The following is a 17,246-nucleotide window of genomic DNA, read 5'->3' on the forward strand; positions in this document are numbered from 1 at the left end:
CAGTATGACTTAAGTTAGCAAACTTCTGGAGTCTGATCTCGAGCATTTTATTTTTAACATATTTCAGCACCATGTATCTTTGGGAAAGGGTTTCTTCATGGCAATTATCACAACAAATTTAAGGCACGACTAAGTCGAAGCTCCTTTGCAAAGTACGTGTCTTTTGCAAAGTACTGATAACTCTTCTACAAAAGTAGGTTCTATGGATGGAGAAACAATGCTCAGGACAATGGTCTAGGGAGAAAGGGTTTTCAGCGAGTAAAATAGTCAGGCTCTTTTGCAAAGTGCATGGGTCATCTTTCATAAGGATGGGTGATTTGGGTGAGGCCTGGCTCTACAAATAATCAAAGATAACCAGGCTATTAAACAGCATCCATTCCCAGCCTGCTGGGTGGAAAACGAGTGTAATTCCCATCCTTAGAAGAGGAAGGCATATGAGTTGAATGTTCCTGGTGTCTCTAGTACTATCTGAGCATGTGGACCTCCAGTCTTCTACCTCAAATGTTTCACTCATGTATCAGCAAATATACTAATACTGTAAATAGAAATATTAACAATGACAATATATACAAAATGAATAAAAATTATCTCTGAGTAGTAAAAGTATTTCCCAATTTACAGTGTCCTGTATTTTCCATTTTTCTATAAAATATAGTTTTAAAATCCTTTGAAAAAAAATTTTAATGTCCTTGATCCTTATTGACAGACGTGAGCTTCATTCTTGGGCTAGGGGGACAGTACAATTACTTGAACCAAGGAAGTTAGCATGTTTTACTGAGGCAAGCGCTTAGGCGCTTACCTGGCAGACATCCTTTACTGTTTGGGGTTTGGTTGTCCTGACAGTCCCCTGGAGAAGGAGCACGAGGAGCTGAAGGCATCCTGGAGTGTCAGGTTCAGCCGAGGGCCTTTGTAATTTCCATATGATCCTTTCCATATGGGAGAAAGGAGAGGGCAGAGATCAACAAGCATTTCAACAATAAACATAAACATCTTGAATCAGCAACACAGCTGGCCAACTAGGAGTATGTAAGGGAATGTTACTATTTAATCACCTCCTTTTCACTGTTGATTCTACAATAGTGCATCACATGCCATACTCCGGGCCCCCTTCTCAGAGTGGTACATCTGGGTCTTCTAACTCCCCTTCCATGCCGTTTTCTCAGACACTGGTCTCTATTTATTTTTATTTTTTACTTACGTTTCCATTCACATTCGGTCAAATGCAAACACCAAGTAACTAGCATGCCTATCAAAGGTCAGAGCATTCCTAACGACTCCAGAAGAGTTCTTCCTTTCCTGCCTTTCCATAGCATGTTCTGACTCTGATTACCTAGGTTAGTTCTGCCAGCTCTGGAACATCATATACGTGAAAGAATGTAACAGATACTCTACTTTTTATCAAACATCTTCACTCAGCAGACAGCTTTGTTGAGATGTATCCATGCTGTGGGGGTGCATCATGATTTCTTTCTTTTTACTGCATAGAGGGAACATGCTCTCTCCTGTCCCGGCTGTCCCTGGTTGTAGGACACTGACCTGTTTTGATTTTGGAATCGAACAAGATTGTTCAATCTTGTTCCTAGCACAACTATGTTCAAATAAAACTGGACTCTCTTACTTTTGAAATTCTGCTTTTACATTGAGATTCAGGTGGTTCAAGGGGAGGGGGGCTGGCTACATCTCCTCAAGACCTATCGCAGTAAATACGTGCAGCTAATAGTTGAGAGATGGATAAATGTGGTACCCAGTGAAGATGGGGAGGTCTATTTAGCCATCCAACACCCTTCATGATAAAAGTCTTGGAAAGATCAGGAATTCAAAGCCCATACCTGAACATAGTAAAAGCAATATACAGCAAACTAGTAGCCAACAACAAACTAAATAGAGAGAAACTTGAAGCAATCCCACTAAAATCAGGGACTAGACAAGGCTGCCCACTCTCTCTCTCTACCTATTCAATATAGTACTCGAAGTCCTAGCCAGAGCAATTAGACAACATAAGGAGGTCAAAGGGATACAAATTGGAAAAGAAGAAGTCAAAATATCACTATTTGCCATGAAATGATAATATACTTAAGTGACCCCAAAAATTCCTCCAGAGAATGCCTAAACCTGATAAACAACTTCAGCAAAGTGGCTGGATATAAAATTAACTCAAATCAGTAGCCTTCCTATACTCAAAGGATAAAGAGTCTGAGAAAGAAATTAGGGAAATACCACCCTTCACAATAGTCATGAATAATATAAAATATTTTGGTGTGACTCTAAGCAAATGAAAGATCTATATGACAAGAACTTCAAGTCTCTGAAAAAAGAAATTGAAGAAGACTTCAGAAGATGGAAAGATCTCCCATGCTCATGGATTGACAGGATTAATATAGTAAAAATGGACATCTTGCCAAAAGCAATCTACAGATTCAATGTAATCCCCATCAAAATTCCAACTCAATTATTCATAGAGTTAGAAAGAGCAATTTCCAAATTCATCTGGAATAACAAAAAACCCAGGATAGCAAAAACTATTCTCAACAATAAAAGAACTTCTGGGGGAATCAGTATCCCTGACTTCAAGCAATACTACAGAGCAATAGTGATAAGAACTGCATGGTATTGGTACAGTGACAGGCAGGTAGACCAATGGAATAGGATTGAAGACCCAGAAATGAGCCCACACACCTATGGTCACCTGATCTTTGACAAAGGAGCTAAAAATCATCCAGTGGGAAAAAGACAGCATTTTCAATAAATGGTGCTGGTTCAACTGGTGGTTAGCATGTAGAAGAATGCAAATTGATCCATTCATTGTACAAAGCTGAAGTCCAAGTGGATCAAGGACCTCCACATAAAACTAGGTGCACTGAAAATAATTGAAAAGAAAGTGGGGAAGAGCCTCAAGCACATGGGCACAGGGGGAAATTTCTTGAACAGAAGAACACCAAAAACTTATGGTCTAAGATCAAGAACTGACAAATGGGATCTCATTAAATTGCAAATCTTCCGTAAGGCAAAGGATACTGTCAATAGGACAAAACTGCGACCAACAAGTTGGGAAAAGTTCTTTACCAACCCTACATCTGATAGAGGACTGATATGCAATATATACAAAGAACTCAAGAAATTAGACTGTAGAGAACCAAATAACCCTATTAAAAAATGGGGTACAGAACTAAACAAAGAATTCTCAACTAAGGAATACCAAATGGCTGAGAAGCACCTAAAGAAATGTTCACTATCCTTAGTCATCAGGGAAATGCAAATCAAAACAACCCTGAGATTCCACCTCACACCAGTTAGAATGCCCAAGACCAAAAACTCAGGAGACAGCAGATGCTGGGAAGGATGTGGAGAAAGAGTGGAATAGAATCCTCCATTGCTGGTGGTATTGCAAGCTGGTACAACCACTCTGGAAATCAGTTTGGCGGTTCCTCAGAAAATTGGACATAGTACTATACCCAGCTATACCACTCCTGGGCATATACCCAGAAGATGCTCCAACATGTAATAAGGACACATGCTCCACTACATTCATAGCAGCTTTATTTATAATAGCCAGAAGCTGGAAAGAACCCAGATGTCTCTCAACAGAGGAAAGGACACAGAAAATGTGGTACATTTACACAATGGAATACTACTCAGCTATTAAAAACAATGAAATTCTTAGGCAAATGGATGGAACTAGAAAATATCATCCTTAGTCAGGTAACCCAATCACAAAAGAACACACATAACATGCACTCACTGATAAGTGGATATTAGCCCAGAAGCTCAGAATACCCAAGATAAAATCCACAGACCAAATGAAGCTCAAGAAGAAGGAAGATGTGTGGATACTTCGGTCCTTTTTAGAAGTGGGAACAAAATACCCATGGGAAGAGATACAAATTATGGAGCAGAGACTGAAGGAAAGTCCATCCAGAGACTTCCCCACCTGGGGATCTATCCCATATATAGTTACCAAATCCAGACACTATTGTGGATGCCAACAAGTACTTGGTGACAGAAGCCTGATACAGCTGTCTCCTGAGAGGCTCTGCCAGTGCCTGACAAATGCAGAGACTGAGCACAGGGTCCCCAATGGAGGAGCTAGAGAAAGGACCCAAGGAGTTGAAGGGGTTTGCAGCTCCATAGGAAGAACAACAATATGAACCAACCAATACCCCCCAGAGCTCCCAGGGACTAAACCACCAGCCAAAGGTTACACATGGAGGGACCCATGACTCCAGCCCCATATATAGCAGAGGAAGACCTTGTTGGATATCAATGAGGAGATGCCCTTGGTCTTATGAAGGCTCAATGCCCCAGTGTAGGGGAATGCCAGGACAGGGAAGTGGGAGTGAGTGGGTTGGTGAGCAGGGAGAGGGAGGATGTGATAGGGGGTTTTCGGAGGGGAAACAAGGAAAGGGGATACCATTTGAAATGTAAATAAAGCAAATATCTAATTAAAAAATCCAATAAAGGCTACATGTAGCAAACAGTGCTTTGGCCAGGCTTAGCCTTGGGAAGTGTTTGCAGAGCTGCCAATGATCGATAATACTTCTGGCAGATGAAAAATTACAGAGACTTATTAATTTTATTAGAGTTTAGGACTTAGCTCAGGCTACCTCCCTGGCTCGCCTAACTTAATGAACCCAACTGATCTAGTCCATGACCCCCCACTGGCTTGTTACCACGCCCTGCCCTTGCTTCCTGTACTTCCAACCTCCTCCACATCCTGCTGGTGAATCTTTCCACCCCTGTTTCTTCTCCCAGAGACCCTCTCTCAGTCAGGAAGTCCACTTCCCTTTTCTGCCTATCGGGTCTTTATCAAGCCAATCGGCAAGTGAATAAGGTTTATGTTTACAAAATACTGAGGCTGGGGATGAGCTATAAGAATAGCAATACCACATAATGGGGCCAGGACTCAGCGTTCTGCTGGTATAGCACTCAACAACTGAATAAAACAGAGAATCTTCACTCAGTGACCTCCTCCGCACAACAGCAGGCAGCACACTGAGCTCCAGGTATTATAGGGGCTTTGGCAACTTAATGGCCAGCGACTACGCAGTAGATAAGAACGCTGATTGTTTCATTTAACCCTTATATTTGGTTCAGGTGTTATAATCTCAGTCTACAGCCTATGAAAGAATGGGAGGTTATGCATTTAAAGAAGTATGCAGATGGTCAGGGTAGCGCACCCCCTCATTTCCAACTCTTGGGAAGCAAAGACAGGTGGATCTCTGTGAGCTCAAGGCCAGCCTGGTCTACAATACCTAGTGCCAGGCCAACCAGAGCAATATAGAAAGACCCTGACTCAAAAAAAAAAGCATGTAATACATATATAGCCAGTATTTAAAGGAGTATATCAAAGCAAACAATAAGAAGTTAAAGCAGAATATGCGTTGAGATAAAGCCCAGTGGCGTTGTACAACTAAATAGTATTAGTAGCATTTCTGTTCTCTCTTTCAATTGCTACTTTACAAAGCCTCCTTAATCCCTGAATCCAATCTGTTCCTGCTCACTGACCCTGAAAAGATATGTTGTGAGGCACGCACTTCTCTGAGGACTTACAAACCAGTTGCACAATTGTAGTTTTACAAATTGAGTAATTTAACACTACACCTGATAATAATCTTACTTAGATATTTTGCATTGAGTTACCAACAGCTTGGGCCAAAACCAATGTAAAACCAGCAAGATTTCAGAAGGCAACTGACTAGTTTAAAATCATATTTGGATACAAACAATGATCATTTTCCTGAATAATGTCACTGTCTTTCTTGCTTCCTTACCCAAGACTCTTCTGAGTTCTCTTCCAGTACTGTTCCTGGTCATAACTTTATTGATCTGTTTAAAGGGGAAGATGTATCAGTGTTGTGTAACAGTTTCTTCCAAGATTAAAACATTCTATCCTTCAGGGAGCTCCTTAAACAGGAAGGCAAGCAACTCAAATAGCTCCAGGAAGTCCCTGAAACTGACCAGATTCAATAGGCCCCGCCCTGCTAGCATGTGCAATAAAGATGCAAAAGAGCCAAGCTGCCAAGATGATTTGCAGTCCACACTGGGTGACTGGAAGTAGAGACCAGCCAAGCTGGCTAGAAGAGGTTTAGAGCAACTAAGGCACCTGAAGAGCACGTTCTCAATCTACTGAGCTTTCTCCATGCTGTGCAGTGTTCTCCTGGTTCCCAGTGCGTGTGAGCCGACACTCATGCTAAGGTGGGCTTTGGTGATGCAATGGTCTCTTAGTTGTTTCTACTCCTGTAAGTAACCCCTCAACCATATTGGTGTCTGTCATTCCAATAAAACTCATGGACTCACCAAATTGGAATTTGGTGTTACCAATACATAAGTCTGTCGTCGGCTCCCTGTCTCGGATGAGATGTGTGCCCTTTTTCTCCCCAAGAAAAGTTTTGTCGCACAACAAGCAGAAAATGTCCCTTTCCCTGGTAAGAATGCCCTGTATTTAAGTGGGGGAAATTTTTCCATCCCTAAGAAGCTGGATGAGTTATAGCTAAGGTTTTACATGGTACCCAGTGTTAGGAAGAACAACATGGCTTTTTATATGAATTTATAGGATTGCTACCAAGGGCTACAGATAGGGTGGCTCAAGGACAGGAATTTACCTCCCATGGTTCTAGAGGCCTGAAGTCAAGATCAAAGTCCTTCCGGCTTCTGAGGCTGGGGCTGGCCTTCTCAGGTGACCTTCCTTCCATGTTGTAGTCTCTTCACAGTCTCCAGTCACACTGGATTAGGGCCCAGTCACTTGACCTTAGGTTCAGCCTCATTTTAACTTCATTATGTCGAATATAACCCTTCCTAGAAATGTGGGTCAAATTCTCAGGTATTGGGGACTGGTTCTTTAATATATGAACTGGGGTATACAGGGAAACTCTCCTTTCTATCTGCCATACAGAGTTATCAATGAAAGTAGGAGGATATTTAGGAAATGCCATAAACACGATTATCTAAGAGAGTATGGCTGTCAGTTTTTAAATTAGGTCAATCTTCAATCATTCCCCAGAATTAGCTACATGCATGCCCTGTGATGGTTCTAGGAGACATCAAGGGAGGAGCCCCTTTGAAAGATCTATATCTCAGTGGAAGGCAGGATTTCAATAGTAAAAGAGTCCAGTTTTATTTGGACAAAGTTGTGCCAGGATTGGAACGGGTATCTTAATTCCAAAGTTGCAGCAGTCTGGGTGTTTGGTGGCAGGGAAGGTGCAGAAGATAAAGCCAACAAGTGTGTCCGATAGATTCCTGCTGTGCCGTAAAAGTGGTGGAGGGAGGGGTGAGGGGGGACTAAGCAGTTTAAGATAATTTATGGATTGAACTCGCCCGATAGTAGTGGGTTAGAGAGAACGGCATAGAGACGGAAATGACGTGTTGGAGACTGTCTCTGCCAACAAGCAGCTGGAACGTTTGACCGTGCTCTGGGGAGAGTACAGCACTCCTGAGATCCCAGCAGCTGGGAGACTTAAACAGGAGGGCTTCCAATCAAGGCTGGACTGTGAGTTACAGGGGAGCCAGCCACAAGACTGTAACAAAATAGTAATGACCACCTTAATGTCTTATACTCAGAAATCTTTTTTTAAAGTCACACACAAAAAAGGAATCTGATAATGGTTAATTACGGGAAATGTGAAGGCGGTCACCACCCTTCAAGCTTTCGTCATATGCACTATAGTGTTCAAATTGTGTGTGTGTGTGTGTGTGTGTGTGTGTGTGTGTGTGTGAGTGTTAGGTGTGATCTAACACAGGAACTGAATGTGGATCAGAGGCGGAGCACTTCCCTACTACAAGCAAGACCTAGGATTTGGTCCCCAGCATCACAAAATAAAGAGCTATAAAAATTAGTTCAACCTTGTTCAAGCATGGTAGTCTATGTCTTTAATATGTGAATTCTGGAGGCTGATGCAGGTGGATCTCTGAATTAGCCACCGAACTGGCCTACTAGTTCTAGGAGTTCTAGGCGATCAAGATAGAAATAAAAATAGAAAATAGAAGTAAGAATAGAAACATTAAAATGGGGGGGGGAAAGAAGCATCGACAGCTTTAGAAGAGTCTAACCAAGAGGATCCACGACATCGGGCCTGTAAATGACAGGAAGGTAAAGCACTCAGGAACCATCCCCAGATCTTGGAATATTCACAAATCGCATTGTTGGATGCAAAGTCGGGCATTTCAGGTCTTGTCCAAGGCTAATTAATAAAGCAGTCAGCCAGCCCGTCCTGTGAGTGTTTTTATATAATCGGGCCACATGTAGAAACCGACAGAAAGCTCTCACGTCCTGGAGGAGCCTGCTGCTGCTAGTGCGCTAAACTAACAAAACACACAAAACAAACAAAAACCCATTCAGGACAGGTATGCTCTGCTGCCCCGAGGCATCCATCCACCCCTCACCTGCTTGTCCTGTAAGACGTCCCGCCCCCACCCGATGCACGAGCAGCTGACTGGAGGATGCCGAGAGGGGCACGCGGCGCAGCCAATCGGAAGGGCGTGCCTTGCCATGCCCCGCAGCTGACCTTCAAGTCGTGTAGCCCGCTACTGTCGCCGGTGCCGGCGCGTCAGCCGTGGAGCTAGACGCCGGCGGCACCTAGGGGATGTCCTCGGTCGGGGGCCCGCGTCCGGCGGCAGGGGAGCAGCCGGGAGCTGCTAGACTGCACTTGCGGGCGGCGGGCGGCGCGCTGCTGCTTTGCGGGCTGGCGGTCCTGCTGGGCTGGGTTTGGCTGCGGCGGCAGCGCGCATGCGGCATCCCTCCAGGGCCCAAGCCTCGGCCACTCGTGGGTAACTTCGGGCACTTGCTGGTGCCGCGCTTCCTGCGGCCGCAGTTCTGGCTGGGCTCGGGCAGCCAGACGGACGCGGTGGGCCAGCATGTGTCCCTGGCCAGGATGGCCCGTGTCTATGGCAACATCTTCAGCTTCTTCATCGGCCACCGGCTGGTGGTGGTCCTCAACGACTTCCACAGCGTGCGCGAGGCGCTAGTGCAGCAGGCCGACGTGTTCAGTGACCGCCCGCGGATGCCGCTCATCTCCATGATGACCAAGGAGAAGGGTGAGCGCTCCGCGGGCTCAGGACCCCCTACACGGGGGACAGGGGACGGAGGCGTGGCTTCTAGTGTGTGGTTAAAGTGGGAGACACACAGGAAAGTGAGGAAGATGGGTACCAAACTGTAAAATAAGGACCACCCTCCCCGGAAGCCTCCCTTTGTCCCAGATGTGGCTTCCTCACTCAGGACGTTTCTAAACTTTGGCTGTGTTAGAAAAAGGGCGGAAACTCTTTTCACCGAACAACTTTCAGTTTCAGAAGTATAAGAAGGTTTTTTTTTTCCTTATCAAAGGTCATAAACCAAGCTAGGAGACTGTTGAACCGAATGTGTTAGCTCATAGCCTCGCTAATATTTTGGCAAAGAATGTAGCTGTTCTCTGCCCATGTCTAAAGAACTTGCCTGAGGTTAAACTTAAGAGAAACTGACTCATTTTTATTAACTGAGAGTATTTCAAGATAGCCAGTCTGTTCTAGACCCCGTGTAGATCTCCCTAGGCAGACACAGGGTCTCCGTCTCTATTCTTCAGCTACCTGTCAATCCGGTTAGGGTTGGGGTCGGGGTTGGGGTTGGGGTTGGGGTTGGGGTAGGGTTAGGGTTAGGGTTAGGGTTAGGGTTGGGTTAGGGTTAGGGTTAGGGTTGGGTTAGGATTAGGGTTAGGGTTAGGGTTAGGATTGGGTTAGGGTTAGGATTAGGGTTAGGGTTAGGATTAGGGTTAGGGTTAGGGTTAGGGTTAGGGTTCAGTCTTCAGATGGTGAAGTACAAGACTGAAGCCACTGTGGATGGCATGCATACTTCAGATCAGGAGAGTGGCCCCCTGACTTCACACTTTGATATTCCCTCCCTCACCCCATTTCTAATTTTCCCACAGGAACTCCCCTTGCAGGGCCTCAGAAAGTGCTGGAATTGGAGGCACCTGTAATCAGAAGGGCATTCCGTGAGCACTGGGCCAAAGAATAGAGAATTTGAATGCTGTATAAAGTGTTCTTGTTCCTAAGACCACTCCAGCCACCACAGAAAACATGCTCTGGACTGCATGTATTCTATTGGCCTCTTGGCTAGAGTTAGGTTCAAGATGAAGGGCATATGACAGCCCCTGTGTAAGATGCGTCTCGATTAAGACAGGATTCTGTAAAAATTCACTCTGAATGGAATTTAGAGTAAGAGTACACAACTAATGTGGCCACTGGCGAAGGAAGACCAGGAAATCTCTCTTGTCTTAAACCTCCCTGTTCTGTCCTCTCTTCAATCCAATTTAAGTGGCAACTCAACTTTATGGTCATAGGCCACAGTAAACAGTGTTTTGGGTTGTGTTCAGACTCTGAGACAGGAGAATCACCTTGGCTTTCTGGCTACCAGCCTAGCAGTGAACTCCTGATTCAGTTAAAGGCAATCAACAGACTAAGGACAAGAGTGACAGATCAGGACACGAGGACAGATCAGGACACACAGAGTTTCTCCTCTGGTCTCCTCAGCACCTGCCCACACATTATCTACCCTCATCCCCACCCCAGTTATCTAGATGGAAAAAAATATTTGTATCTATATCTCACTTAGAAGAATTATAGGTAAGTCATAGGGAATTAAACATGAAGAAAATCAAAATCTGGAGAAATGGCCCAAGTGATTAAGAGCATTTGTTATTCTTCCAGAGGGCCTAGGTTCATTTCCCACCACCCACAAGGCCCTGCATAACCATCTGTAGCTCCAGTTCTAGGGGATCCAGCCGACTCTTCTGGTCTCCATAAGCACCAAGCACACACATGGTAGACATACGTACATTCAGATAAGACATGCAAAGACAAAATAAAAATAAGTCTTAAAACAAATGTTTTCAAAGTCAGCATTTTAAATTTTTATAAGAAAATGGTGTGTTTCTGAATCCCTGGTAGGAAGGGATTTCTAAAATAAGACGTGTAACACAAACCATAAAGAAAAAGACCTGTAGACAGACACAATGACACAAAAGCAGTTGGGAGGCTGAGGCGGAAGGATTGCCACAACTTCAAGGACAGTGTAGACTTCAAAGTAATGCCAAGTCTTTGAGGGGAGGGAGACAGGAAGAGAGACAGAGAGAGACATGTGGACTGGAGCAATGGCTCAGGGGTTAGAAGCACATATTGTTCTTTCTGAGGACCTGAGTTCAGATCTCAGCGCTTCCATGTCAGGTGGCTCACAACCACCTCTAACTCCAGCTGCAAGGAGTCCAATGTCCTCGCCTGGCTCCCACAGGCATCTGCATTAACACAAGCCATATACACACACATACACACACATATACACACACATATATACACATACACACATACATACACACATCCACATAACATACACATACACACACATAACACACATATACATACATACATACACACATACATACACATATACACACATATATACACATACACACATACATACACATACACACATAACACACACATACACACACAGAACACACACATATACATATACACACATACATACACACACATATATACACATACACACATACATACACACACATACACACATACACACACATACATACATCACACACACATAACACACACACACACATACACACTAAATGTTTTTAATCTATACATGGTATCTTTAAATTTAAAACTTATGCTTACCGAATAATATCAGTAAAAACTAAAACCAATGTACATAATGAGAGAAAGGAGGTTTTACATTTGCGTTTAAACTATATGGGAAGAAAATCTCCATGCAATAGGTAAGTGTGACTGTAACTCCAGTTCTAGGGGATCCAGTTCTAGGTGGAATAAGAACCCCACCAGTGACCTGGGCAAAGCCACTCTGACCTACACCGACAATCACAGGAAGTATGAATGAAAGTCACGTAAGGTACAACATTTTCGCCCTCTAGTGGCAAAACTGAAAAATTACGAGTATCAGGAGGGAGCTGTTTAAGATGTCATTATACTTGTGCAAACACTTTTGCTCCATTCCTAGTCTACTGAAGACAGTGATTTGGCAATGACTATTGATGTGAAGACACCCTTATTTTATAGCTCATCACTGCACCCTTAGCGATGTCTGTAAAATGTAGAGGAAGTCCATAGTCAACCATGGATCTATCCATGAAGATCTTTCTATTGAAATGCTCTCTTTTCCCCTGTGGCTGGACCCTAAGTGTGGGTTATAGCTGAACCCTGACTGTGGTCCAAACTTTATGCTTCCTGCCCAAGGTGTGACCCTTCTGCTGCAAACTGCTCACACTAGCATGCGTTCCCACCCACTGTGGACTGTACCTTCTCAACCCTGAAGCAAGCCGAATCCTTCCTCCCTCAAGCAGGTTCCTGCTAGTTATTTGCTCACAGCAACCAGTGGGGGTGTGGGGAGGGAGAGGCTGTGACCTGCTCAGCTTTGGCGTTGACCTGACTGGGGCCACTGGGGAATGAAGAAGGGACAGAAATAGAGAGAAAAGCCAGGATCCTGTGGGCCTCAGAGTCTGATGGGATGCACAACCAGCAGCCTTGAAACCCTGCACATATATTGTATGCATGTGGACTGAGGAGGCTGGGTTAGCGTATACAGCTGACCAAAGGAGGGAGAAGCAGCTCTTCTTGGTAGGAGGTCTCCTCAGACTAACAAGCTCAGTCTATAAACACCACAAAGGAGAACGCTTCGCTCAGTGCTTTCTGCACATGCTGTCAGCATCCACACGTGGACCAGGGAAAGGCTTTGCTTTTCTCTGAACCTGATTGGGGGGGAGGGGGAAGGAAGGGGAGAGCTTTGCTATCGTCTGAGGGATCCTTAACATGGCCATGTTCACGCCAGCAACACAGAGTTGCTCGGGACTTCATCCGATCCCCTCGGGAAGGAGAACTGGCTGAGAGGATAGAGGACATCGTGGAAACTAGGAGGAGAAAGCGGCGGTGGGACGGAAGATGCGTATGAGAACAGTCCGAGCATGCAGGGGCAGTTCTGCTGGGTGCGATGGCAGCAGATGTACGCGTTGGGGTCAAATAGGACACAGCCGTCAAAGATCTGGATGAGTTCAGGCTCCTGTGGTGTTCCCAGCACTGTGCCAGGATCTGGGGTTTGAGAGGGAAGCAGAGTGGTGTGGCTAGTCTGGTTCTATAATTATACTTCTGTTCACGGTGCTCAGAATATGGGCGCTTTTTGTGTGAAAGGTTTTCTAGGCCTGAATCTACTGTTGGGAAATAGAAAGAAATTTAAGTGCACAATAATTTTAGGCATCAAAGCTCAGTACTTCCATTCCACCAGAAGTTACAATAAATAACAACAACTTGATAGCAAATTACTCCGAATTTAGACTCAGCTTTTATTGGAAACAGATGTCTCTATAATGACACTTGACAGGTCGCCTCTGTCTGCATTTGACCACTGGCCAAGAGACTTGAAAATACAGAATATACCTCACGGCAGGCCCCATTTGCTATAGCCAGGCCCTGCCCTCACACTCCTCTCTCTGTCTTTGCAGGAATCGTGTTTGCACACTACGGTCCAATTTGGAAACAGCAGAGGAGATTCTCCCATTCGACACTTCGTCATTTTGGTCTGGGCAAGCTTAGCCTGGAGCCCAAGATCATCGAGGAGTTCACGTACGTGAAGGAGGCCATGCAGAGGCACGGCGAGGCCCCCTTCAGCCCCTTCCCGGTCATCGGCAATGCCGTCTCCAACATCATCTGCTCCCTGTGTTTTGGCCAGCGCTTCGATTACACCAACCAGGAGTTTAAAAGGGTGCTGGATTTCATGTCTCGGGGGTTAGAAATCTGCCTGCACAGCCAGCTCTTCCTGATCAACATATGCCCCTGGTTTTACTACCTTCCCTTCGGGCCATTCAAGGAACTGAGGCAAATCGAAAGGGACATAACCTGCTTCCTTAAAAACATCATCAAAGAGCACCAGGAGTCTCTGGATGCCAGCAACCCTCAGGACTTCATAGACATGTACCTTCTGCACATGGAGGAAGAGAAGAAAGGCGGCAGGTGCAGCAGCTTCGACGAGGACTACCTGTTTTACATCATTGGGGACCTCTTCATCGCCGGCACTGACACAACCACCAACTCTCTGCTTTGGTGCCTGCTCTACATGTCGCTGAATCCCGACGTGCAAAGTAATTGCTACATCTGTTCTCCACCCGGGGTAAAGGCAGGTTCTTTAAGCCAAGTCCCAACCTCTGTGATCTGCTGGGCTCCAGGCACCCGCGTGTCCAGGTTGGAGAGCACAGTAAACGTCTGTACTCTATAGGGAGTATAAGAGGTGAACAGCGGACCCTCCTCGGGTTTCTAGATGAACTGGTGTCAGGGCTTGCTCACCCCTGCTCTGATCTCTGTAGTCCATCTTTGAAATCTAGGAAAATGAAGGGCTCTTAGAGAAGTAGTGTGCAGAGCCAAGGAAGTCACACCACTCCTCCAGGCCTTCATCTTGTTTTGAGCATAGAGAACACAAGCCCAAAAGAGTCAGCAAAAGTCACGCTGGTGCCACCACATTAGCCCCGGGGGATAGCCAGTGGCTGTGGCAGTAGGTGCTGGATGAATAAGGGAGTATGGTACATACTGCTTACTACATCAGCTCTAACCATTCACTACAAACTTAGTCACTTAAGCAAACCCGAATTTGCTGTATTTCTATCAGAAGTATGACATAGGCTCCATGGGACTGAAGACTGGGTGTGGGCTGGGCTGTGTTGCCCTCTAGAGGCCCCAGAGGGAAATCTTTGCCGGTCCCAGCTTCTTTGGCCTGTGGTCCTCCATCTCCATCTCCAGCAGAGCTGTAGCCCTCTGGCTGCGCTTCCTTATTCAGGACTCCTGACTGACGTCGGCTGGGCAAGGCCATCCGATTTTAAAGCCCAGGTGGCTTTGTGATGGATGAAGGTCCTGGGAATATGTCACTAGATGATTTCGCCATTGTGCAAGCATCTCAGAGTACACTCAAACTGACGTAACCATGGTGTCAGTCACACAGGGCAATATGATCTTACAGGACCACGCTTGTTGATGTGGTCAGTCAGTGGTTGACTAACGTGTCATCTTGCAGTGTATAACTGTGCCTGGATGGAGATGCACTCAGTAGCCCAAGATATGTCCCCATGTTTACTGTAGTCCCTTCTGCTATGTGTGTCAGTTGGATGATTTTAAAGTATCCCCCAAGGGTTCAGGTTTGGACCTTTGAGACACCCACAGCCAGGTAATTCGTTATAGGACTTTTTAGAACTTATTCTTGAGATCAAGATTCTTGAGGAGTTGGAGTTTATGAAGGAAGAGAGATAAAAGTATGGTCCAATACCTTTTCCACACCTTCTGTCATATCCTCAAATGGTTGATGTAGGTCTTCCAGGAGCCTAGTTAGTGCCCTAAGAGGGAGTTAGCAGAAAAGGGGCAGCCTGGGCCCTGCGTCCCTCTGGGTTCCTGATTGCCACGTGACCTCTCACACACATGCTATCATACTGTCTGCCACACTCTGACATAACCCAAGAGGGGCTTCCGAAACGGTGAGCTACGGTGCCCTTTATAATGTGTCCAGCTTCAAGCATTCAGTTATAGAGACTGAAAACAGACAGAGACACTCTGGAAGCTATCCCGTTTACACAGCACCAAAGGATGGAGTTTTGAACTTCTCGAAGGGTCCATTTTCTTTTCTGACCATAGACCTTGTTGTGGCTCTCTGTAGCTACTACTGAGCAATAGATTATCCCCAGAATTAGCTGCTTAAAGCGACAGCTTTAGAAAGTTTTTGAGTATCAAGAATCCAGGTCGGTGAGGGACACATGTATATGAACTCAGTATTAACCGGGTTTTTTTTAGCGCTGTAACAACATGTGATTGATAACTGACAAGAGAAGTATTTTGCCTCGTAGTTTCGGTCCATGGCCAGCTGGCTCTATAGAGTGGAGCCTGTGGTGAGGCACTGTGTGTGTTGTGTTAGGGAGTTTCCTCAGGGCAGATGCGAAAGGGAAGGAAGGAAGGAGCGAGTGCCAGTGTAGAGCCATTCTCTTCGGTCCTCCCACAAGGTCCTCCCTCATAATGTCACCTCCATAAGGAACAGACCTGCAACCACAGGCTTTTGAGGGTCGGGCTCAACTAGAGAAATTCAAAAGATATAGTTTGTTGGGTATTATTTTGGACTTTCACAAGGTGTTACAGCTTAGAGAGTCACATGAGAGCTTAGTGCTGTGCGCCCTGGAGTCCAGCGTGCTGTTTCTTCTGCCCAGTCTCTTCTGCTGTCCGTCAAAGTTCCAGTGTGGCAGAGCCCCACCCCCAGGGGCTTGTTGTCTCTGTGAATCCTGCCTCCGGCCACCATGCCAACTGATCCCTTGGTGGGTAAAGTCTGTGTGACAGAGCTGACTCACCAGCCTTATCTGTGGTTTATCCTTTCCTTTTTTGCACAGAAAAGATTCATGAAGAAATTGAAAGGGTCATCGGTTGTGACCGCGCACCTTCCCTCACAGACAAGGCGCAGATGCCATTCACAGAAGCCACCATCATGGAGGTACAGCGGCTGTCCATGGTGGTGCCTCTTGCCATTCCTCACATGACCTCGGAGAAAACAGGCAAGTCTGGGGCCTGCCTTCTCCACAGACCTCAGAAGGTTCCTCTGAGTGTAGTGAGGGGTGTGGCCATGTCAGAAAGGTCTGGGATGGTTTCTGCCTTATCACTGGTTCAGAGACTATAGTCCTTACCAGTAGCCCTCTGGCATCCAGTGCTTACACACTTAGACCATAGCACAAATGATGCTGCCCTCCAAGTCAGCTATCCCGCAGAAAAAAACTTGTTAGAAGAGCCAGGCCAAATGTGGACTTAACCATGTTCGCTAGAGATTGGCTCCCCTTTGTTTTTTTTTTAAATTCTGCAAGCAAAATGTAATTATTTAAAAAATTGGAATGCTCCAGCCTGATTCTACAGTTACCAACTTTAACCTATCAGCTGCTGAGAAATATGTCCCTGTGGCGAGTCCAGACTGTCTCTAAAGCTCCTCTTTATAAGGCAGAGAGCTACCCAGCTATACTCCTAGTACTTGGGAAACTTAAGCAGGAGAATCGTGACTTCAGAGGTAACTGTTTCAGAGTGACAGAGGTTGATGGGAAAGGTAAAGTTTAAGGCTTCTAGAGACAGCTCAGAATGCAAATTAGATCCACCATGAAGAGCCCAGCACCTGGGGATATTGTTTAGCCTGGTGGGGAAGCAGAGTTCCCTGCAGGTCTTTTCTCTTGATTTGCCATCCCTTTCAAACT

At 45.5% G+C, this 17,246-nt stretch overlaps 1 protein-coding gene across 2 annotated transcripts in view; it reads left to right on the forward strand.

Annotated features, from left to right (window-relative positions):
* The first annotated feature begins 8,473 nt into the window (after window positions 1-8,473).
* LOC127682685 (cytochrome P450 2U1) overlaps window positions 8,474-17,246 on the forward strand; it is a 15,691-nt gene continuing 6,918 nt past the window's right edge. The window contains exons 1-3 of one of the 2 annotated variants that reach the window (XM_052179237.1): window positions 8,474-9,027; window positions 13,494-14,129; window positions 16,404-16,565. In XM_052179237.1, coding sequence (XP_052035197.1) covers window positions 8,577-9,027; window positions 13,494-14,129; window positions 16,404-16,565 — 1,249 coding nt within the window. In that variant the 5' untranslated portion in view covers window positions 8,474-8,576. The remainder of the gene's footprint in view (window positions 9,028-13,493; window positions 14,130-16,403; window positions 16,566-17,246) is intronic. The other variant, XM_052179236.1, reaches the window with a different exon arrangement.

The sequence above is a fragment of the Apodemus sylvaticus genome, chromosome 4 (genome assembly GCF_947179515.1).
Source record: "Apodemus sylvaticus chromosome 4, mApoSyl1.1, whole genome shotgun sequence".
In the NCBI taxonomy this organism is placed as follows: Eukaryota; Metazoa; Chordata; class Mammalia; order Rodentia; family Muridae; genus Apodemus; species Apodemus sylvaticus.